Raw genomic sequence first — 25,024 nt, forward strand, 5'->3', positions numbered from 1 at the left:
ACACACACACACACACCCACCGCTGGTTTTATTTATTTATTTGTTTGTATTGTGGAAATTGCCTTGGGCGGTAGCACCAAGCTCTGCTTCGTTTCCAGACTACAAAATAGGCTGCTTTCATGGCAGTCCTCTAAGCATTCATAATGAAGCTCCAACTTGGTTGGGCAGAAATAAAGAGCTGCAGTCTGTGCCCAGGGCATGGTTGTTAATGCTCTCAGCTTGTTATGCTAATATGGTTACCGTGGGATGCACCATTACATTCCTTGTTCTGTTTAATAAAATAAATTCAGGCAGGTACCAGTATGTGCTAGAGTATAGATGAATGTAATTTACATGTAAAGTCTTTTTTCCCCTCACTGATTTGGGGATGGTACCTACAGCCATTGTCTTACAAATGCAACACAGCGGGTCTTTTTTATTATGTTTTTGTTTAGGTTTTATTCCTAAAACTGCTGAAAGCACTGCTGATGTCTAATACTAGCTTGTCATTGTGTGATGAGAAACTCAATGGAGACCACTCGATGTGCTTGTATCTTCGTTTTATTGGTAACCCAAGCCTCCAGAGCTGAAATACCAGCATTTCATTTGTTTTGCTATTTGTTTAAACATTCACCCAGCACTGGGGGGCTCTGCTCAGTTTTGTGGAATTGAAGAAAGAGAAACATTCAGACATGCATTCATGTAGGCGACACAAGTAATCCTCTAATCTCCATTTAATTCTACATTGAAAACGAATTAGCAAGAACATACATGTACACGTGTACCTCTGCACCTCGTCAAGAGTTTGGAAGTTTTATTGACATACTGTAAGGAAGTCTGTGCTTAAGTCGCTTATTCGAGTCCCCTGGTTAGGATGTGCAGGTACTATAGTACAATATGTCATGGTCTAGCTGCCCAAATTGTCCGTTTACTTTGTTTTCTCCATCTAGATTAGTAATGGTTTTTTTTAGATTTTTGTATTTTATTTTATTTATTTATTTATTTATTTTTAAGGTCACAAGACACAACAATAGATGGCCAGCCTCCAGCATTACCGCCCAAGCAGTCAAAAAAGAACAGCTGTAACCAGATCAATCGGTGCCACTTCCAGCAGGAGCTGGATAACCACATTCATGAAATGTATGATGTCCCTGTCGCATCAGAAAAATCAGTGGTAAGATTTAGTGGTAGTTCTCTTCAACCAGAGGGTCTGTACTGACCGCACAAGGCTAAGGGTTAAAAACGACTGGTTCTTCAGAATGCAGCCTTCACCCTTTAGCTGGATGCATTCTATACCTTGTAGCAGTTGCATCTGCTATTCATTATAGAGCTGGTACCTTTCTCTCTATTCTGAGAATTACCATAGCTGCCTGATGCTCGGGTCAACTGTGTGTTATGCATTATAACAGCTCATGATGTACCATTAGTCAGGGTCGGCTGATTTTAAATCAAGTCAATTTAAATCACTTGATTTTTTAAATCATTTGATTTAAATCATTTGATTTAAATCATGTTTTCATTTACTACCTATTTTATATAGTTTCTCAAGGAAAAGACATGAAAAGTATTTTTTAAAACACCTTTTATTAACACAAACATCTTAAACTCTTACTGTCTATAAACTAAAACTCTTAGGGCTGTATTCTGATCACAGTGCAAATGCGAGTGCCAGCGTGAACGGCGCTTGCCCACGATTCTGTGACGCATAAATGGAGTGAAGACGTAAAAAAGAAATACTGCACTGAAATGGTATTCTGAAGACATGTCTTGCCCCATTATAGAGCGCCTGCCCCATCATTAAAGTATTTGCCAACAGTGCAGTGACTCACTGAAACCAGGTTTATTTAGTGGTGCAATCAGGAACTTTAACAATTGAACACACTGTAAAAAGCGAAGTAGTCCTAAGTAACAACTGCATGTGTTTGGACTGACACAGAAAGAGGAAATCAAAGAAAGAAAAGTAGTTAAATGTTGTAGTTCACATTTAAAGGATGCCACAATGATAAATAATTTGCGTTATTTATATATTCATTTAAGATTGAGTAATTTAGTTTGGTATGTAACTATTCACACACCACCATTTCCAACATCCTTAAATGTACAGTTTGGAGGTACTGTAGAGCTACAACTACGGTACTACAAAAACAGTTCCATAAAAATAAAAATATAGATTTAAATAAAAATAATCTGATTTTAAAATCAAATAAATCTGATTATATTTATTTATTTATTTATTTATTTTAATAAAAAAAAAAATCACCAACCCTGCTATTAGTGCTATATCTCATGCTATTATATAGCCTACTATTACCTGTAAAACATGCTTGAGATTTTACACAATTCTCATGGAGAAGCCTCATAAAGTAGGTTTCTCCGACTTTGTCGTTGATTGTTTTGCTAACTTCAGGCCAGATATATAATAAACAAAATAATTGCATTTCTGTGTTAAAACCTCTATCAAATCAGACGACAATATATTTCAAAACAAGTTGATATTGCAAGGGTTGTAAAGTGAAGTAATAGGTCTGCGTCTACAGCAGAATCCCATTTTAAAAGTAACAGCAGTAAGAATGGAGAGCGTTGTTGTTTGTGAGAAGCTAACTCGTGACTTTAGGTATAGTATGTACCTCCTGTCAGCCAGACCATTCACGATTGTCAGCATGCCAGGAAAGCAAGTTAAAATGCTTCTTGTGCAGCAGTTTCTTTGGGAGAAAGTTATAAGAAGTGAGGACAAGTCACTGACCTAATTTTTATTTCTTTCTTTCAGCTAAATGGTGTCGTTCCGCATGACAATCTTGTCCTGATCAAAATGAGTCCAGATGAAAATGGCAGGTTTGGATTTAATGTGAAGGTATGCTCCTGCTTCACTGTAGTTTAATGTGAAGGTATGCTCCTGCTGCACTGTAGTTTAATGTGAAGGTTTGCTCCCGCTGCACTGTAGTTTAATGTGAAGGTGTGTTCCTGCTGCACTGTAGTTTAATGTGAAGGTGTGCTCCCGCTGCACTGTAGTTTAATGTGAAGGTGTGCTCCCGCTGCACTGTAGTTTAATGTGAAGGTGTGCTCCCGCTGCACTGTAGTTTAATGTGAAGGTGTGTTCCTGCTGCACTGTAGTTTAATGTGAAGGTTTGCTCCCGCTGCACTGTAGTTTAATGTGAAGGTATGCTCCTGCTGCACTGTAGTTTAATGTGAAGGTATGCTCCTGCTGCACTGTAGTTTAATGTGAAGGTGTGCTCCCGCTGCACTGTAGTTTAATGTGAAGGTGTGCTCCCGCTGCACTGTAGTTTAATGTGAAGGTGTGCTCCCGCTGCACTGTAGTTTAATGTGAAGGTGTGTTCCTGCTGCACTATAGTTTAATGTGAAGGTGTGTTCCTGCTGCACTGTAGTTCTGTTCTCTCCCGATTTGTTCTACGATAAGGGACAAAAATAATGGAGATGGCGCACACAGTAGGGAACCGTTTACCTGCTACAAGAACACAACTTGTGGTTCTGTAGCTGTATTACACACAGCTTTATTGTTCATATACAACTTCCAGAATCCAAGTAGATGCGTTTCCATTCATATAATAAACACACTGCTTCATGAAGACAATGTAGTTAAGTGGCTGAGATGCGTGGCCAACATTGATGTCACTGTTTTTGTTTTATTACTTTTCAGTAGAAGGGAATTCCAAGAGGTGCCTCAGGTGTGATTTTTCAAGCCGGTAACCTTAGCCGTACGAATGTTGAGAACACAGTATGTTACAAACTCAGTAAAGTACGGCTGCTGTCGTGAGTGTGGTTTGTTAGTGATCAGCAGCAGCAGCCTGTAATGGGTATTCTTACCTTGCTTTATGATTCTAAGTTGTAATCTGTGTACATCTGTTTTCATTCAGGGAGGTTCTGATCAGAAAATGCCTGTGATTGTCTCTCGAGTGGCACCTGGAACATCAGTAAGTCATTGTATTGCTTTGTTCATGAAAGCGACTGCAGCGAGCGAATGCAAAGTCAGCTCAAAGATTTATTTTAGTCTTTAGATTTTTCTATTACTTGTGTAAGCCTCCCATGGGAGTTGTTTATTGCCCACATTGGTCTTTTTTATTTGTGCTTCAAAGTGTAGTTACACTGACGATACAGCCATCACATTACATTTACACGCTGCATCTTACAGCCCAAATGGGACAGTATTGCAATCCTACTGTTATAACCTCCATCCACCCATGTTTTTTTACCCATATATACTGTGTATATATATATATATATATATATATATATATATATATATATATATATATATATATATATATATAATATTTTTTTTTTCTTTTTTTATGGCAGCATTACATTATTATAATTATGTTTTTACATTATTGATGTATTTATTTAAAGAAATGTTTTAACAGCTTTTTTTTTCTTTGAATTGCAGGCAGACCTGTGTGTCCCTCGTCTGAATGAAGGTGATCAGGTTGTATTGATCAATGGCAGGGATATATCAGAGCACACCCACGACCAGGTCGTCATGTTTATTAAAGCAAGCTGTGAGAGCCATTCTGGGGAGCTTATACTACTGGTGCGACCCAACGGTGAGCAGAGAAACCTCACCAATTTGTTGTCGTTTCTTTAAAGACTTATAAATGACTTCCTTTCAAATTAAAACCTGTAGCTTCTTATTTGTGGTATTTTTTGAGATTGTTAGGAGCTCTGCCTCTTGTCTGAGGGGGGGGGGGGGGGGTCCTGTGATGGGTTACGTATAAATGGGTGGGTGGACTACATCTTTTTAATGGACATGTTTTTTACAGCCATTTATGAAGTAGTGGAGGAGAAGCTGGAGAATGAGCCAGATTTCCAGTACATCCCAGAGAAATCCCCCCTGGATGGAGCGCTCCTGCATGACAATGCGCTGAGAGAGTCCATGTTGCAGCTACGGGAAGGGCTGAGCAGTGGAACTGTTCTGCCTCAGTTTGATGTGAGTGCAATCTTTCTTTTCAAAGTGACTCTATATCACCCCTAGGGTTCCATTATTGTACATGCGCATCTACATCACACATTCGAATATGAAACGTGGAAATGTTATTTGAGGTAGCCACATTGTTAAAATCCTTTGCAATCTCTTCATATAAATCAAACTTTAAATGGACATTTGTTATTCCTTCTAGTGTAAAGTATGTCACAGTGATCTATTTGTCCAATCAGATGGCTCTGATTTTGCATTTACAGCCGTTCTACCAACATACTGTAGTCGTAGTATTAGACTGTCAATAGTGTGAAGCCTGCCTCTCTTTGGAACAATGAATGAGAGTCCTAGATGTGCATTTACTTTTGGACTGTGAAGCAGAAGCATCATATACTTGCTCTTATTGTATTACTTGTATTATAACACTTGAATGTATTTGCTTGCGATTGTAAGTCGCCCTGGATAAGGGCGTCTGCTAAGAAATAAATAATAATAATAAATAATATACTTGAGTGTTTTTTTGTTCAAGCGTCATTTTTATTGGTGGTGTTTCCTGCTCATCATAAAGCTGGTTTATAATTGTGAAGGCATTTCGAAGCTATTGATAGCTGACGGTTGAAATCCTATTACTTCCTGTTTTTCATCAGACAGCTTCAACAATTTCCTGTGTGGTTATTGTCTCATGCCCTGCTGATGCTGTTTTAAGCACGAGGGCTATAGTACTCTGCTGTACTGTAGCAGTAAACACCAGATTTATACAGGAGGGAAACACTGCTTCTAGAATTGCTCTTATAAAAACGTTTGGTTGATGAGGCAGGACAAACAAAGGTCAAACACAAATGTTTTGTTTTAATAGTGTGCAAAAATGTGAATACAATTGTAGGTTAAACAGTGTCTATGTTAGATAAAACAATTCCTGTACTTTCACCCATTTTCTTATTAGTCTGGTAAGTCAGTTGTGAAATTCTTCCTTATTTTCTTACCTGTAGCGTTTAACAGATTGTATTTCACAGATTTCTGATAGTATGCAATGGTTGTCTCCCTGTAAATTCTTTAGTCCAGGCAACTATGTATGTGCTTACTTTGGAGCAACATTTCAGACAAAATGCCTTTCTGTTACAGCAACTTTACAGGAAAAAGCCTGGAATGGCAATGTCTTGTGCCAAATTACCTCAGAACATTCCCAAAAACCGATACAGAGACATCTCACCTTGTAAGTATACAGCAAGTCCTCTCCAGATCCGCAGCTTGAAACTTCTTGAACAGAGTAACAAATGTGTTCTTTTCTTTTGTAGATGATGCAACACGGGTTATTCTACAGGGTGTAGATGACTATATCAATGCAAATTATATTAACGTAAGTATTGGTCTATTGTAAAACATTCCCCCAAAAAATAATGAGATGTTTCATTCATGGTGTGTTGATATAATCATAGATAACCTTTTATTTATAATGTGTCAATATATTATAATCCTCCTTGTTGTTAAACACTATTATGCCTGTTTATATATATATATACACATACAGTATACTGAATGTCGCATTGTGTCAATCCTGTCAGATTGATGTTTTATTTCCTAATGGTTTCTTTCCCTCTTTCCCCACAATGTGGGAGACTGGCGCAATGCTGGTAAACCACAAGTACTAGTGGCAGTCAACCATTTAATACATTCGATATGAATGATGACTGAAGAATGTGTAATATTTATATGGCATTATCCATTCCCATGAATTTGAAGATGACAGTATCCTTTAAACATCTGGATTGTGCAACAACCAAAGGAAGACCAAGCTATAGCAATCACTAAAACAAGTGGCATCATAAAACTCTGAGCTTTTACACAAGGACTTTATTATTTTGATCAACTCAACAAAAATGCAGCTTTGCCTCCTGATGTTACCTTCAAGTACCTGTATAGCAACTAACCTAAAAACAAAATAAAAATGGTAGTTTATTGTGCTCCAGACGAACAAGACTTTTTTTTTTAATAGATATAAACGCACACTGATTTCACTTTTCTCGCCTGCAGATGGAAATCTCTTCTTCCAGCATCATAAACCGGTACATCGCCTGCCAGGGTCCTCTGCCCAACACGTGTTCAGATTTCTGGCAGATGACGTGGGAACAGAGCTCCTCTATGGTGGTGATGCTGACCACTCAAGTGGAGCGTGGCAGGGTAAGTCTGTCTGCAGCAGCGACGGCCACATCATAAAACTCTCTGCTTCATTACCTTTGGGCTGCTTCTCGATCTGTTCTTCACTCATTTATTAGCAGCTTGTTTTGTGTAAACGTGTACACCGTCTTCCAGGGCAGGGTTAGAGTTTAGATAAATGTCATATGCAATAGACTTGAACCAGCTATCACATACACATGCAAACAGGCATTGGGTGTACTGTAGGTCATTTACTTTTTTCTTGATCATCGTACTTTATGGACATTTTATTATGTAGTCTTTGTCCGTATTTTTATGTTTTTACTACTGAAAAAAAGTTATGGATGGTGTAACTGCAGATATTTTTTTTTCTGCTGTTTAATTGAAATCTTGTCTTGCAGGTAAAGTGTCACCAGTACTGGCCAAACCCTGGTGGAAGTTCTCAGTACGGCAACTACCAGATCACTTGTCTGTCAGAAGAAGGAAATTCAGCCTTCCTGTTCAGAGAGATGACTTTCACACACTCAGAGGTAAGATCTAAACTACTGCTGTGTATCAGTAATGTGAGTTCATGGAAAAAGCTTTCAAGCACTGCCAAAGCAGCCTGCTATTTCAATGAGGTTATCTTTTAGACCTCTTCTTTTTACACTGTACAGTACATAGCAGAAGAGAAAACCACAATACATTTGTATAGCATATTACACACACATCTACCACAATCAGACCATTTAAGTAACAGGTTTAAATAACAGTATAATATAAAATAGATAAAATCATTCAAACATACAGGTCTGGCAATGGAACGTCAAACAAGCAATGTAATTGGTCAAGCAAGGTTCCAGTTGTCTGTGTATTGGATGGATATGGACAGTTGGAGCCTTGTCACATATTCGTAATCACTGCGCTGCCACACAGAAGTTATAGTACCGGTAGCCAGCTTGTGTACAGTTGCAGATGTGAAGTAACTATAAACTTGAGTTACCAGCAACAATTCCAGAAGTAGTAAGTAGATACTCCTTTTCAACACAGACCTTAAAAAATTATTGAAATCCGAGACGACATTGAATTTATTTATATTCCTCTCGTCGTCTACCCCCCCCGTTCTGATCAAACAGTGAAAATTAAATAATTAACTCCATGCCATCTCATCAGTGCCTCCTGGTGGATCTTTTCAATGGCAATGTACAATTCAGCACATCAAAAATAAAGATCTCCCTATAGCCTGGAGGTCGTCGGTTCGAGTCCATGCTATTCCACTGCTGACCATGGACGAGAGCTATTAAGGGGCGATTCACAATTGGCCGAGTGTCGCCCAGGTGGGGAGGGCTTAGGTCGGCCAGGATGTCCTCGGCTCACCGCGCACCAGCAACCCCTGTGGACTGGCCGGGCGCCTGCAGGCTTGCCTGTAAGCTGCCCAGAGCTGCGTTGTCCTCCGATGCTGTAGCTCTGAGGTGGCTACATGGTGGGCCTGCACAGTGAAAAGAAGCAGTCGGCTAACAGCACACGCTTCGGGGGACAGCGTGTGTTCGTCTTCGCCACTCCCGAGTCAGTGCGGGGATGGTAGCAGTGAGCTGAGCCGAAAATAACCGACACTTTCAAACTGGGAGAAAAAAGGGGTAAAAATCAATTGGCGACCTACTAAATTAAAAAAAAATATCTACTTCCTTTTGCATGTTTCAATTAAATTAGACCACTTTTATTGGCGTAAGGATATTTAATAAAAAAAAGAAATATTTTTTTGCCCTAAACATGATTTTATGCTTTTTGTTTTCAAATCCACTGTTTGACCTGGATTATAAATTCAGTAAGGCCCTTCAGGGTGTCTGTATATGTCCAATATACAGACTTCTTGGGGGTTGGAGGCACACAACTTCCTCTCGTGCTGCACAACGCCCCGAGGCGTCCATATATTCGATTTATACGGTCACCCTGTCTGGCCTTATTGCATACATAGATGAATATACATACATACATACACACATCCATTAATAATAATAATAATAATAATAATAATAATAATAATAATAATAATAATAATAATAATTAATAATGCAATATAAAAGTTTCATTATAACACACTAAGACAAGAAAGCCATTTTATAAAAGTACGTTTTCAGTCTTGACTCAAAAACTGTAGCAGTCCCAGCTTCCCTGACAAGTGCAGGTAGAGTATAAAATAATTCAGGAGCTTTAGAAAAAAAAAAGCGCCTCCTGTGTTGCTTTTGTTGACCCTAGGAATAACAGCAACCCCGCATCCTGAGATCTCAGAGTGCGATTCGGAAGATACGGGGGGGTCAGTAACTCCTGCAAATATCCCATTCAGGGCCTTATAAGAACATGTGCGCTGTGGAGTAAGAGTAAAGCAAAAACGTGTTCTAGGCTACATCATCTGAGGGTCTTAGTCATGCAAATTGACATTGTAGCAGCTTGGTTTTCAAGCAACTTATTGTGGTGTTTGTTTTTTGTTTGTTTGTTTTTTATTCTTTTTTTTGAATATTTAACAATTTGCATAGCAAGTTGCTAAAACTGCTTTTGTTTATCTGTGACCATTAAAAATGTGCAGTACCAACAACACATGCTTACTCGCGTGCCTGTGTGCCCCCCAGACTGCGGAGAGCCGGGAGCTGACTCAGATACAGTACATGGCGTGGCCGGACCATGGCGTTCCTGACGACTCCAGGGATTTCCTTCACTTTGTGAGCCTGGTGCGGAACAAGAGAGCAGGCAAGGATCAGCCACTTATTGTTCATTGCAGGTATGGACAGCTCTTCCTTTCCTTTTTCCTATTGGTATCTTACCCATACACTTTGAATATAATCATGTGTCCTTCAGTTTACAAAACACTTCTGTAGCTGAAAAAAAAGGCTCTTACTAATCTAAGCCTGTTTAGGATTAGTGATTTGTTCAGTGTACTGATTGAGGTCTGTAGCATTTACATAAAGGGTTTTGATACACCCCTGACTCATATTTCAATCTTCAATCAGTGTCGGTATCTTCAGTACCGCTGTCGGCATGCCTTTCAGTATGATAGCCAGATTCGCTGTTAAGAACACATTAGAAAGGGTTCTCTATTCACTGTATGTTAACTATATCCCTGCTATGCTATGACATGGATTTGGGGACTAGTTAGGTAAAACCTCTTTAACCCTTTCAGCCCTGAATTATTTTTGTCGAGTTGAAAAATGCGAAATTATATATATACCATGTTTACTGGAATTTAAGTTGCCCCTGAATTCAAGTCGCACCCCCACAGACACCAAAAAAAAAAAAGACCCTGAATGCAAGTCACATTTAACTCTTAATGAAAAAAACACAATAATTAACGGTTCAATTACTTTTCAATTTCTAGGTGCCAGCAGGGAACACTGTATTACTGTACATTTAAAGCATCAGAGTACGTCACCTACTATTACAAATGCAAATGAGAAAAGAAAATATGTACAGTACTTTCAGTATTGAATGACAGTCATTGCAGTTCATGGTAGCTGGGAAAGGGTAAATTACCTTGAACTTTATTTCAGTCTGCTTTATTGTCCTAGTTTTGTTTAATTTGGCCAACATGACAGTTTTCAAGCAAAATTAGTGCAGGACGGAAATGTGTACTTCATTTTAGGTTTGAGTTAGGACTTTGGAGTTTACACTAGTGGGGTTCCCGTAGTTAAACCAGGCACAGACCATAATAACAGTGAGTAAGTTAATCAGAGAGTGATGGAGAATCCGCCATTAAGCAATTTATATATATAGTGTCAAAAATATGCAAAAATGCAGAAAATGAGACGGGGCAAATACTTTCACGGCACTGTATGTATGTGTGTGTGTGTGTGTGTGTGTGTGTGTGTGTATATATATATATATATATATATATATATATATATATATATATATATATATATATATATATATATATATATATATATATATATATATATATATGACTTTGAAGTCCCGTCGGTACTTTAAGAACTCTAAACCACACATACTGAAAAATAACTTGTGTGATTAAAGTGGAGGAATCTTTGGCCTCAAACATCAAAACCATGTTTGCACTTGTTTATATGACAATACAGGTGATATAAGATTTTTCTTACTTGCTTCAGCCAGGACCGAAAGGGTTAATAATAAAACTGATTAAACATTTTGTGTGTGTGTGAGTTTCTATGATATTCGTTCTGCTATTTAAATATAACTGTGTATAGATGGACTACGAGTCCTTCAAGATTTTAATATAGTTTCTAAAACCTATCTTAAATGCTGCACAAGAGACAGTTATTGTTTAACCCATTATACTAAATTAGAACATAAAAGAAACTCAGCTGTCAGAACATTGACAACGAAATGCAATCAGAGAGTACTTTGTGAAACCCAGCTTTCATTTCAACAGAAAGAAGCTGTGCAGGAGATAGATTGTAGTAAGTAACCACTGCATGTTTGGCCCGTGAATAAGGAAGGGAGTGCCTCCTTTTCAAAAGACCTTCATCATAGCTATTACATTTGTCATGGGTTTAACCAACGGGAATTAGTCCATGTATATTGCTGTAGTCCTGTGGTTCTTTCTTGCTAAACATAATGAACTATATTTGGGTTGTTTTTAGAGAAACAATAGCCGTCTGCATAAATTGTCAAAATAATTATTTATTTATGCATTTTTTTGTTAGTGTTTTAGTTTTATTTTGCAGATTAACTTTTTGGTATACCATAGCAACTACAAATAGTGCTTTCTTTTTTTGTTTCTTTAAAGAAATGTTATTAACTTGTCTTGATAAGCTAACCACAAACATTTTAGGGAAGCTTTATTCTAAGCTCTTCAAAAACATGTTGATAGAAGTAGAGCATGTCATTTTATAATCTGAATACTGTATGTATGCGGCAGTTCTTTGGGGGTGAATTTGCTTATCAACATTTCCCACTTGAGAGCAGAATTTCACACAATAAAATCTCTAAAAACCTTAATATGGAGAAACAAGATTTTAACATCTAGCGTATGTACTCAAGTGCAGCAGTGTGGAGTAGTGGTTAGGGCTCTGGACTCTTGACCGGAGGGTTGTGGGTTGCATCCCATGTGAGGACACTGCTGCTGTACCCTTGAGCAAGGTACTTTACCTAGATTGCTCCAGTAAAAACCCAACTGTATAAATGGGTAATTGTATGTAAAAATAATGTGTAAAAAATAATGTAATTGTATGTAAAAATAATGTGATATCTTGTAACAATTGTAAGTCACCCTGGATAAGTGCGTCTGCTAAGAATTAAATAATAATTTTTATGTTCAATAGTGCCATGTTCTGGACAGTTATAATACAGTGCAATAAAATGTATCCCCTGACCAGGAAACGAAAGAAAATAAATGTGGTTGTGTCTTCTTTTCTAGTGCTGGTATTGGTCGGACTGGAGTCCTCATCACCATGGAGACAGCGATGTGTTTGATTGAGTGCAATCAACCAGTGTATCCATTAGACATTGTGAGAACAATGAGGGATCAGAGGGCTATGATGATTCAGACACCAGTGAGTATTCATTCTGCTTTAATTACTGACACGTGAAGTCTTGCAATGCTGATATGAAACCAGTAGCAAAGCTGATTATCCTGCTTCGTTTGATTTAGGGACACTTGTTGGAGGGTGATACTGGAGGTGTGGTTGTGTTGTTTTATGCTTTAATTAAAACAAACAACAGGTTTCAGAGATCCAGATTAACACTAACGTTGGGCTTTGTAATGTTGCCTTTAAATAAAGTAGTGCAAACATATTCATTCCAATAGCAATATACAGAGTGAGTGTGCAGCATTCTTACTAAATTGTAACCAAACGTCCTGTTTTGTTTTGTGTGTTTTTTGTTTTTTCAGAGCCAGTACAGGTTTGTTTGTGAAGCCATCTTGAAGGTGTATGAAGAGGGATTGGTTCACCCTTTAAAGTCCTCACTGCACGAGTAACCCAAGGACACGACGATTCACTGTAGAGAGCTGTCTGTTTGCTTCACAGCTGAAGACTGAATTGCCAGCAGCGTTTCTGGGTGCTATAACTGGCTTTCACAAAACGCTGCCTACACATATCAACGAGCGGAAGAGCTTGGATTTTTTGAGAAAATTTAGCACTATTGCACTTTATGTTAAAAAGAAAAAAAAGGAGAAAAATACTAGATGATGAATGCGTTTGATTGAGAACATATTTTAATATTGTTGTGCTTCTTTCTAAGATGATAGGTACTTTTAGGGATAAAGAGAGTTCAGGGTAAATCCAATTAAAATATTTGGCTGTAGTACCATAAAGGTGAGGGTAGCCCTCTCAGATAACCTTATTTACTTAAGCATAATGTGTAGTTTGTCCACTAAAAAGGTAAAAAAAAAAAAAAAATACAAATGTCACTACACCTAATTCATTTAAATATTAAAGATTGATATATGCCTTTTCTTCATAATTTTGCAACTCCCAATTTTTTTTATTTTTCAGATTTTAATTTGGTTAGTGTTTAACCAGTTTCCTCAAAGGAGTAAAAATCTGGTATTTTCTAAAACACACTAACAAAAAAAGAGTCTGAAAAATAACATTTAAAAACCCAAACAAACAAGAGATCCTGCAGATTCTTTAGTAGGATGAGTTTTAACATTAGATAATGTTTGCTTGTCACTAGAAATAATCAGTAGTAAGGTACTGACTAACACTGGTACTGGGGAAGAACCTTTGCTGTGCAGTATGTGTCAGACTTGCCTTAGGCAGTAAGGTAATGCTGCTGCCTCTATTGGCAATTTGTTTGGATTAGCTGTGGCTGGTACATATTTTTACAGTGATTTGACAAGTATCATTTCTAATGCCAAATGCTGTTGATGTATTAGTAAATAGACAAGTCTGCTGTTCTGTTTTAAAACCCTTGCCTTGTACTGCACTCTGAGCTCTGCACTGCTTTATATCTTTTCAATAGGTGTGCTGCTTGAATCTGACCGTGTTTTTAAAGATACTGGTAAAAATCCTTTGCATCGAAGCGACCACACACACAGAAACCCAGCTGAAGCTTGTCAAATAAGCTCTTGTAAATGGTCTGTGAAGTTAACAGACACATCAAGTCCTGGAGATGCGTAGGCAATTCAGAATATTTTATTTGAATATTTGTGTGTAGTGCAATTATTACACGCTGTGGCAGGGTTTTTGTGTGGATGGTCATGTATCGTACAGTATAACAATTATTTATGTTGGTTCCCTTTTTAGTGATACTACACCTTTTACACGTTGCTTAAATAGATTTTCTTTCTCTCTCAATGCTCTTATTGTTTGTCCAGGTTTACAAATATGAGTTTGTGCTTTCCTTTTAGTAATTTATTACATATGTTGTAACGGTAATCAGATCCAGCAGGTGGCACTGTTATACAAAATATATGTATATATAGTTGTAAAACCTCCATCCAAAAAACATATATCTCTACTGTACATGTTAAGCTTTTATTGCAGTATGTTCTGGAATGTTTGCTTGATTTTCTTTGACCATGAATGGATGTCACTTTGTAGCTTTTGAAAGTTTTAAATGTACAAATCTTCAAAGTTTCATTCATAAGATTATTTCCATTCCAGAAACACGACTAGATCCTTATCCTGTTTGTTTTGTGAACATTACCTAGGCCCAAAGGCTAAAACAAAATGCTATCTTTTTATGCTGTATCCTATCCAAGTAGCGATGCCACCCCATAAACGCTTTACATGCACAGCATGATGAGTCGACTTGCCACGCTGTGACTGAAGGACACATGCTTTGGCTGACTGCATTGCCCATGGATTCCAGGGGACACTCCCTGTCAGACAAGCAAGCAGTTTGCAGCTGAGACAGTGGCGTGCAATGTGCCCAGCCCTCCTCTAAACTGAATAACGTCTTGCAGTGAAGCAGCTACTACACATGCATGTATTTACACCCAGGAAGGAAAAAAAAGTCATGAACATTTTTGATTTTGTTAAAACCTACAGTCCTTGTAAAAAGGCCTTTTAATGTAATGATTTTAAATGAATCTTTAATCTTATTAATAGTCTTATTAGTGATGTGTTTAGCAAATAGTGATGCTTACATGGCCTGCTACTGTTATAGATAGTGATACTAGTGATCCGAAAGTGAAATCCTCTGTTTTTAAAAAAAAAAATTTTTTTTAAGACATTAGAAAAGTAGTTTCAATGCCAGGATTTGAGATAAAATTTTGCCCTAGGTATGTATCGATATTAATTTGCTTAATGAATATATGAAGTAATCTGTATTTATATACTGGGTAGTATCTTGCAAGTGCTTTATGTTGCCAGAGTTAGGTAAATGTTTTTGGGTTTTTTTTGGCAGCTTGAAACTCCCTGTCCCTGCTGTAAATACTGGAAGTTGAGGTGGGGCCTGACAACTTCAGTTGGTTTAACTGTCAAACTATTTTGTAACACGCTTATTGTAATGTGTTTGAACTGAATACCTTATAAGCAAATGACAATAGCAAGCCTCTCTAGGGTCTTTTTTGTTTTAAAAGGACTGTTTGGGTCTTTTTTTCACATATGCTAATGTCACAAAGCTCCAAATGATCTAGTTGCCATTTGCTTGTGAAAATGAATAATGTTTTTGAGACTGTATAACATAAACAGTATGATTTGGTTCTTCAATTTTCCCTTTTATTGTGGGGGGGAACAAAAAACAATAGCATAACCTTTATGATTGTATAGAGCCAAGCTGTCTGACCTTTCTTTAGGTGCCAATTTTAGTATTTTATTATTATTATTATTATTATTATTATTATTATTATTATTATTAATATTATTATTATTATTATTAGTATTAGTATTAGTGTTAGTATTTTAAAACATTGATTAGATGGAGAAGCTGATTTTATAGAGGTAACCCCACTCATGCGGTGCTGTTGGTGGCCTCCATGTTCTGGAAATATTGTAACTGTACAGTCTTTCATAATGCGCTTTTTTAAAATGTTTTTTGAGGGCGATACAGACCGTGCTTTTAAGTCAGTTGTATTAAGTTATTGAATATATTGCATTCGTGTCTGCAAAGCAGTTGTGTTTACAGTACACATGCTATTTATGCCACACGTGTCCAGGGTGCCAGCCAGTGCAGGAGTAAGGGCTCCCAGGGGGCTGTGGAATCCACTGCTCCATTGCTCTGAAATCTGTTGCTTTGTTTGTGATGACAAATATAAGATAGCAGGCTAGTTTCAGCTAATGCCTTCATCAGTGTGATCATAATTTTTATAGTAAAATCACCCTGGCTTCACAAATAATTTATCAAAATGAACCCATTAAAAGCAACTGTTGCGTTTGTGCACAGGTGTGGTGTAAATAGGCTTTAAGTAGCTACTATGGAATAGATAATACAGACGACATGAAAAGCTCTGTACCTTATTGAGAGTCTGAAGGATTTTAATTTGTGTGTCATGCTCTATATATAATTGAATGTATCACTCTTTCAGACAGGAGAAGTTTCAAAAAAGTTAGAGTGGCCACTGTTGGATTTTAAGGAAAAAAATATTTTTCATACCATTTGTAAAAATAAAAAAATAAATTAAAAAAAGAAAGAAAAGATAATAAATAGTTTGTAACAATATATATATATACTTTAACCTGCATATATATATATATATATATATATATATATATATATGCATGCAGGTTAAAGTGTTTTCATTGTAAATAAGAGCAATATTATAAATATTGTCAGTTTAGTGCCAATGTGATCTGTAAAGTTGAATTCTTTATTTCTGCTTAAAGATTGAAGTATGCTAGTTTATTGTCAAGTTAAAGGTTCTTTCCAATACTCCTTTGTGGTGTTATTCTTGTTTTTATTTATTTATTTATTTATTTATTTTAGAGTCTGTGGACCGCTGTCCCACAAGGGGGATGATACATTAAGTTAAAATGTGGTGCAGTGGATATTCAAAGCACCAGCTCATTTAAAAATTAAAACATTAAAAATATTCTGTAGAAAAAGGTCACTTACTTGAGCATTAAAATGAACCTAGTTGTGGTATTGATGGTGGCCGTGCTCAGTTCTGCCCTTTAAGTGTATGCTCAGTGGGCTCCAGGCAGAAAAAACAAAGCTTTAGGTCTACACGCTGATTTTAACAGTACCAGAAATAATTTGCTTAGTATCTAAATAAGTCATGTTTCATACTTTCATGTGTCATATTAACCTTTTACTGATTCACTGACCATTCGTGACTTTTCTGAGTAGATTATCATTCAACCATGATACTTTCCAATAAAGACAATTCTTGGTGTTGATAAAGGATATGTTGGGACGAGAGCCAGAAAGAACCATTTTGACTACCAATGGGAGATTAAAGAGGAGTGGTGTTTTTTTTTTTAACCCTTTATTGAACCCTTTATTTTTTTAGGAGACCTGGTGAAGAAGGTGGCATATTAAAAAAAAAAAAAAAAAAAAAACTATTTGTGAGCATCAGCCAAATCAAAAACATGTCTTGGCTGCATAGCTGTCAATTACAGCCTTAGTCCCAGTATAGTGCTGCGTGTATCACAACACATGGGAAGGACCAGATTGGTTACTGTGTGTGGTAAAATTAGCACTAAACCATTCCAACAGGCTGACAGAACAGCGGGAGTAGACTCAAAGGAAAACAGGTTCTATCCCGCTGTTAGGTTAAACACTGTACATGGGGTGTAATCATCATCATGCAGCATTAAAACTATCTACCAGTAAGTGGTGGTGTTGTCAAATAAAACGTATTACTCTTTATTTTATAATCGAGTGAACATGATAATGGTTTAACCTGCAGTTGCATTGTCACCATGATGCCATCACTTCCTGTGCTGTGGGTCAGTCTCACTGTCATCGTCTTGCTGCAGTCGTTGGTAGTGGTTAGGTTCCAGGAAGCTGCACATTAACCACATTGTTTTTTCTTTGAAAAAATCACAACACAAGCTGCATTTATTTAATTTGATACTATCCTCAAATTAGGACAACTGCACTTAATGTGTTAATGCAGGAGATTATATATAAATAAAATAAAATACTATAATGGGTGTGATTTTTCAAGCACTGTACAAAGTTATAGATTTAGAAAGAAGAAAGTAAAGGTCAACCAAAAGGTTCACAATTAAAGGGGTGAGTTTGCTCACACTAATTATAATACGTTGGGAAAAGAACGTCAAAGCTTTGGGTATCGATTCTATTAATGGACACGCTTGTTGTATAATATAAAATACACCGCTTTGCATTCACGTGTCTAACTAGCCCCTGAAATTGCAGTGCTGTGAATAAAAACCGCAATCAGTACAGCCCCTTAGGTAATAATAATAATTAATAATAATTTATTTCTTAGCAGACGCCCTTATCCAGGGCGACTTACAAGATATCACATTATTTTTACATACAATTACCCATTTATACAGTTGGGTTTTAACTGGAGCAATCTAGGTAAAGTACCTTGCTCAAGGGTACAGCAGCAGTGTCCCCACCGGGGATTGAACCCATGACCCTCCGGTCAAGAGTCCAGAGCCCTAACCACTACTCCACACTGCTGCCCTGGTAACCCTGGATAAAACAATCATGAACAATGACAAATTCACGAATCTTTGCAGAATTAAGGATCCAACACTTGGTAACGATTTATATTGCGTGACATAAATTAATATTAAATAGATATGCAATTGCATATTAAACTAATGTTACATTTATATTTAATCGATTTGCAATTGATATTACATTTACGTTCAATTATTCCTTGTTACTTTCCATTAACATTTAAGTCAGATTAACTGTATTTTCAATTAGAAACATGTAAACAATGGGAAATTATTACATATTTTCAAGGGTAAGAAAACAGAATATAAATGGACGTGATATGCAATTACATTTGGTTAACATTTAGCAAGAAACCAGATATTGCATATGTAATAAATATTAATTTAACATTAGTTTAATAGGCAATTGCATATCTATTTAATATTAATTTATGCCACGCAATATAAATCGTTACCCAACATTTTTCTGTGATATAATAGAGATTTGTTTTGAAAAACAAACACAAACTCATAAAACAGAACTATTTAAATTATGATCATCTGTTCAATAAATAATTCAAACACATGTAGTTTGCGTTTTTATTACAGTTAAAATATGTTTGTTTGGTTTTGCTAGTTAAACAAAATAGTAAAAGGAAATGCCTTTTTGTGCCCGGATACTAATTTGTAGTGGTCACCGGGTGGTATTCCATTCTCCCTCACACGGTTATTTACTGCACTTGTTTCCTATGGACTTTAACTGCGTCTTTAAATGCAAATCCCAATTTGACGGGGTATTAATTTGACTTCGACGTCATTTCCTGGGAGATATCCAGTCTCCTCCCCGCTTGGAGTCTGTGAAGGTGTCTCTTTTTTTTTTTTTTTTTTTTTTAGGAGCGATTTCCACTCGGGGTGTGTGTTTTTTAGTTGCAGAGTGAATTTCGCTGAGTTTGTTGTAAACGCTGCGAGTCCGTGCTTCTTGGTTTGCGAGACCTTGCTGTTTCTGCCCTGGATTTACATCGCTTTGTTTCGGATTGTGGTTTCTTGTTATCCCTGGAAATCTGGCTCTGAATCACGAGCTCGGCAGTTTGTGTCTGACTTCACTTTCTTGTATCGTCAAGTAATCATTTAGCATCACCAGCGGAAGCGGAACATAAGGTAAACCAAATTTGTTGCAATTATTTCTAACACATTTCAGTCTTTTGTCTTTATATAAGCTAGCGGTCGCCCCATTTTATGCATATTTTTTGTTTTTATTTTAGGCTTGCAGTGTTCAACTGCAAAATACAGACTAGTAGCCTACTTGTTTTTAATAAACAACTGTATGCATACTGGGAAACATTTTTAATATTTGTAATATATCTGTTTTGATTATATCAAAGTTGTACAAATTGCGTTATTAATCCACACAGGCGTTACAGTGTAGCGACCTCGTTTCCTTTCAGGAAGGGACTGCAGGCACGTGAATGTATTCTGATGTACCTAAACAGTGCTTTATTTATAATTCCAAACATACATGGTATAATATAGTTAGGGATTACAGTTTTCGTTTTTTATTTTCCATCTTTCTCCCTTTTATAAATAAAGCACTGTTGTTCAAACTTAACTGAATACCATAATCCTTTGGTAATTAGTGTTAGGTAAGAAAGCGAATCTGCACAAAATATGTTTAAAGGGACATCACGTGGTGAAAAATAAAACCCCAAAACTAGAAGCCCGAAATCTAGTGTACAGTCTCAACCGTCACAGTCCTGTGTAGTTTAACCCAGCAGTGCCCAACTGACTGGATTCCGTTTCTTGTACAAAACACATTTTCTTTTTAGTTTATTTAGCAGCCGCCTTTATCCAATGCGATTTACAAAGACTAGGGTGTGTGAACTATGCATCAGCTGCAGAGTCACAACAATGTCTCACCCGAAAGACGGAGCACAAGGAGGTTCAGTGACTTGCTCAGGGATTTGAACCGGGGACCTCCTGGTTACAAGACATTTTCTTTATCCGCTGGACCACACCACCGCCGCTTTGATCCAGCAATGGCATTATTACAGGTTAATTAGATCTGCCTTTACACAGCCGTGATTGGCTCGTCAACAGCTATCATAAGGATTCATAGTGGATGTGTGAAGCACACAGACACACTGTGTAAATCGAGGTTAAACTATACAAATCGGTGTGATGGTGCATTGATGCAATCATGACACACACACACACTTGAGAACGATGGAGTCTGTCACATGATCTCCATCTGTGTGAGGGAGATAGTGTGCAGTAATCCTTTCTGATGAAGCTGGCCACAGTGGTGCTTGATTAGCCACAGCGTATAGGTAACAAGCTCAAGGTTTATGAAACTCATATTAACACCAGGAATGGATCATCCCATCCCTGCACAGGTTTCAAAACTAGCCTTCCTGTTTTTGTTCATTCAGTAAATGCTTCTCAACGTTTGGAACCCATGTCCAGTGTGTCTGTTGATCCCGATCTCCATTTAAAATAGTTCCCAGCTGCAGCTTTCACTGGAACAAACACTAATCCTTGGGTTATGCATTAACTTTGTCACTGGCTTCTCACACTCACTCATGGTCTGGATGTTGTGTGATACAGCAGGTCCTGACACTGACATACATGAACAGCATCCAACGAGTGACAAAGAGAAGCTGGCATCTCTGTGAAGTTGTAAACTTACTATTTGTGTCACAGTTTTGGCCTTAAAATAGTTTTATAATGTGTTAATTGCTCTGCCTAGTTTACAGCAAGGATGGAAATAAGACTCCCATTGCATAGTTGTTTGAGCCATTACTGGTTTTACTGTAAGTTTAATAAGACGCACCTAAGCTTGTTACCTGTATGCACTGGGGCTAGCTTGTAGTAAAACCTGGAATGAGTGAAACTGCTGTGCAATAGGAGTCTTATTTCTATCCCTGAACAGCATTGACAACCTTGTATTGTCTATACATAAAATATCTTTTTCATTTGGTATTTTGTCCATTTCCTGCATCTCCGACCATTTGTCATTACAAATTTAATATCCCCTTAATTTTTTTTTCTCCTCAACCCTGTTTGTAAAAATGTATGAAATCGTACAAGCAATTTGATTCTTTCACTCTCCTGACAGGACCACCTGAACTCCCAACATGTTGAGTTTTTGGCGGCGGACCCTCGGGCGCCGGTCGATTCGCAAACACGCTGAAAAGGAGCGTCTGCGGGAGGCGCAGAGAGCCTCCACTCACATCCCCGCAGCGGGAGAAGCCAAGTCCATCATCACCTGCCGGGTGTCGCTGCTGGACGGGACGGACGTCAGCGTGGACCTGCCGGTAAGGTTCCTGCCTGTCTCATCGATCTGAGCTGATTGTCCCCTGCTTGCATGAGGCTTCAGTCTGCCAGGAGTCTGATTCCTGGGCTTGGGCGATGGGGAGGTTGAACCAGGCAGGTGTGCTTCATTGAGCTGCCCGTGTCCTAAAGGTTGTTTTTAGAAGGATGGGTCTTTCATGTAACTGAGTGAATACTAATGCTCTACCGGCTAGCATTTTGGTTGTATAGTTTGGGGGTTGACTGCCAATGTAACCCCTCATTTAAACAAGTGCCAGCTAACATTCTCTGTTCTCGACATGCTTTCCCTGCATCTTGTTATTAATTATTATTAATTAACATTTTCAGCAGCTGGATCTCCTGCTCTTTTCTATTGTTTGAGCAGCTCTTATCTGGTCTTGCTTGCACTGAGCAATGGGGCTGTGTCTGTGTGCCAGGTTTCACACACTGTGTTAATGAATGGCAGCATTAGTTTCGCTGCCTGAGGGCTGGTTGAGCTCTGTAACATTATAACTGTGAAGGAGTTTGCTGCATTATTAGCTCCTGTTACACACCAATCTATGTAGAGACCCAGTACAATGAGGTTAATACCTGAGTAATCCAGAATCGTGCAGAGCCAGTCCCTTTAACTAAGGCTAATGTAAAGGTTTGAACGCTAAACGAAAACACAAATCTGAAACGGCATTATATTTTACTACGTGTTTAACCTGAAAATGGGAACTATTAACACTCGCAATGAACAGGACGACTATACCCATGTGCATGGTTTTCAAAATTTAGATATGAAACCTGGAATGGGTGAGACTGCTATGCAATAGGAGTCTTCTTTCCAGCCCTGTGTTGGGGTGCTGTGATGTGGTGTTCAGGTCAGGAAACCCCAGCTAGCATTCGGCACAACTTTTAAAATACGTTCTCTTTCCCTACCCCTACAGGGCTCCTCTCCCACACACAGTAGATGTGGGCTGTGGCTGCCCAATTCATTTCAGTGTCTTGCAGAAAATCATGAATTGATTTGGCTTGCACACATCATTGGCAGGAGTGGAGTGAAAATGGCCTGTAGTTGGGCACAGTGTCCTCGAGTGACCGACAGACCAAGCATCTCCTCATCTGTGCTCTATCGTTCCCATTCATTACCTTCCCATCCCAGTGAGGCAGATCTAATGGAATGTGTCAGATTGGGGACTGTGTAGACGTGGGGTTGTGACGTGATGGAACGGCCTGTTCCTTCAGTAAGGAGGGGAAAGCGGAGCTGTGAATGTCCTTGTATTAAAAAAAAAACCAGATCAATTATTCTTACTCTGAATGCACTCTAGGCTGTTTTGATTAATTATCTTTATTATATAACACGAACAGACTTAACTAGCACCAACACACTAATTGAGCAGTGTTTGTTTTTGAAAGATAGTCTTGTAAGAAAGACCAGGAGATTTGATTTGAAAATGCACACTAAAACAAGTAGTGTTCTTGGGTTTTGATACAAAGTTGCTTCAGACTAGGTCTCCTGGAAGCAGGTTTCAAGACACTGTTCCTGAAAAAGTGGCTTTGTGTTGCGTCAGCTTTTAGAATAAACTAATTCTGAACTGTCTATATTTACACTAATAATTCATGGATTTTCCAGCAGGGCTTATGTTGGTGTTTCAGAATGCATTCCTGATTTTGTAAAGTGGAGGTAGTGTTTGTTTGATACATATTAGGGGTTAAGACTGTTGCGTTTACTTTTCATGCAACAAACGTCCCAAACAATGGTTGCTTGCGACTGAATGTCCTTTGAAGCCCCATCTTCCCTCATTAGAGGAGGTTTTCATTTTCACTGCTTGGTCTGGTTTGAAAAACAAACGCAGAATTAACTCAATTAAACAGATGTCAAGTTTAGGCAACCAAACGTTTGGGGCATTTTGTGTAACAGACTTTAGATTTTTGTGAAATAAACCACAAGAGATTCGATATCCAACACTGTTTCTCATATGAGCCACCTCAGAGCTCTGATATGTCTGGTATTCAGGAGATAAGGTGGTGGGAGAAGTCTTGGAGTTTCCCCTGGTATCAAGTAGCAGCCTTTTCTTCTGAGTAGTTGGGAGATAGCGGTGTGCAGTTGCATGGCATTCCTTCTGCACTATATGTAACATTTACCTTGCTGGTTTGGCCAGTGTCTGGAAAGTGTGAAGCATTTTCGAGTGATGTGCATTACCTGCAGCTGTATCCCCCGATTCTGACTCGCTTGCCAAATCTGAAGCACACATCACACATCACTTGCCATTTTAGACACACATGTGGATTTTTGGCTTTGAATGAATGTGTAGCAATGTTTGTAAGAATATTCAGATAGTTTCACCTCACTGAAGAAAATAATATTACTGCCGCTGTTTTCATATTGCATGAAACCTTCTCTCATTGCTCAACCAATGAGGCACTAAAATTAAGCAAATGGGCGGAGATTTGTGACGCATGCCAAAATGACAGCTTATCAAAATTAAAGCTTGGCCAATCAGCTGACTTGTTCCTGTATTAGCCTGCCAAAAAAAAAACGCTTGTTAGGGGAAGCAAATATCCTTATAATATTGCGTATCGGCACTCAAACTTTTGTAATGAAGGACAGCTGACGCTTGATTTGCCAAAAGAAAGGCTTGGCTTATTGAAGAACCTTGCACTAAACCCAGAGCAGCAGTAGAACCTGTTTGTAACTCCATCCAGCGTGCACGATTTCATGTGTTCTTTGAAACTACAGAGTTCATTGAATAGCTATTGTGACCTTTGATCTCTCTGGGGATCCGATTGGTCCTGTGCAGGGCAGGGACACTGTGTGTTGTCTGAAGCTGCTCCATGCATCCTGTCCAGGGTCGGGGGCTTGTATTGTGCACTGTTCATCCAAGCCACACTTGAAATATAAGAACGAGCCTTCACCTGATCATTGCCCCAAATGCCCTTGAAATTCTTGTCTCTGTTTTAGTGTAAAGCATTTGATTGATTTGAGAGACATATATTCCTGGAATGTAAACCCAGTACAACTGAACCCAATATAGTTTTCTCTATACGTACAGTGCCACTTTTTGTGTGAAAGTATTTTTGCCAACATGACCCATGGTGCTGATAGCTGCTTGGAATGAATCTAAACTGTATTGTTTTTTAGAGACGGAGGCTTTGAGATCCCTCTGCTGTCAGGGACTCCTGTAACTTGTTCAGA

General features: G+C 38.1%; 2 protein-coding genes across 6 annotated transcripts in view; both read left to right on the top strand.

Annotated features, from left to right (window-relative positions):
- Nucleotides 1-16,831, top strand: part of LOC117408746 (tyrosine-protein phosphatase non-receptor type 4-like) — a 60,409-nt gene extending 43,578 nt beyond the window's left edge. For both annotated transcript variants that reach the window (XM_034014030.3, XM_034014021.3), the window contains exons 16-27: nt 994-1,153; nt 2,747-2,830; nt 3,852-3,908; nt 4,382-4,538; nt 4,755-4,921; nt 6,032-6,122; nt 6,205-6,266; nt 6,941-7,087; nt 7,465-7,593; nt 9,670-9,818; nt 12,432-12,567; nt 12,906-16,831. In XM_034014030.3, coding sequence (XP_033869921.2) covers nt 994-1,153; nt 2,747-2,830; nt 3,852-3,908; nt 4,382-4,538; nt 4,755-4,921; nt 6,032-6,122; nt 6,205-6,266; nt 6,941-7,087; nt 7,465-7,593; nt 9,670-9,818; nt 12,432-12,567; nt 12,906-12,992 — 1,426 coding nt within the window. In that variant the 3' untranslated portion in view covers nt 12,993-16,831. The remainder of the gene's footprint in view (nt 1-993; nt 1,154-2,746; nt 2,831-3,851; nt 3,909-4,381; nt 4,539-4,754; nt 4,922-6,031; nt 6,123-6,204; nt 6,267-6,940; nt 7,088-7,464; nt 7,594-9,669; nt 9,819-12,431; nt 12,568-12,905) is intronic.
- Nucleotides 16,832-19,401: 2,570 nt separating this feature from the next.
- Nucleotides 19,402-25,024, top strand: part of LOC117409204 (band 4.1-like protein 5) — a 55,094-nt gene continuing 49,471 nt past the window's right edge. For all 4 annotated transcript variants that reach the window (XM_059032581.1, XM_059032583.1, XM_059032584.1 and 1 more), the window contains exons 1-2: nt 19,402-19,695; nt 21,650-21,848. In XM_059032581.1, the coding sequence (XP_058888564.1) occupies nt 21,669-21,848 (180 nt within the window). In that variant the 5' untranslated portion in view covers nt 19,402-19,695; nt 21,650-21,668. The remainder of the gene's footprint in view (nt 19,696-21,649; nt 21,849-25,024) is intronic.

The sequence above is a fragment of the Acipenser ruthenus genome, chromosome 10 (genome assembly GCF_902713425.1).
Source record: "Acipenser ruthenus chromosome 10, fAciRut3.2 maternal haplotype, whole genome shotgun sequence".
Classification (NCBI taxonomy): domain Eukaryota; kingdom Metazoa; phylum Chordata; class Actinopteri; order Acipenseriformes; family Acipenseridae; genus Acipenser; species Acipenser ruthenus.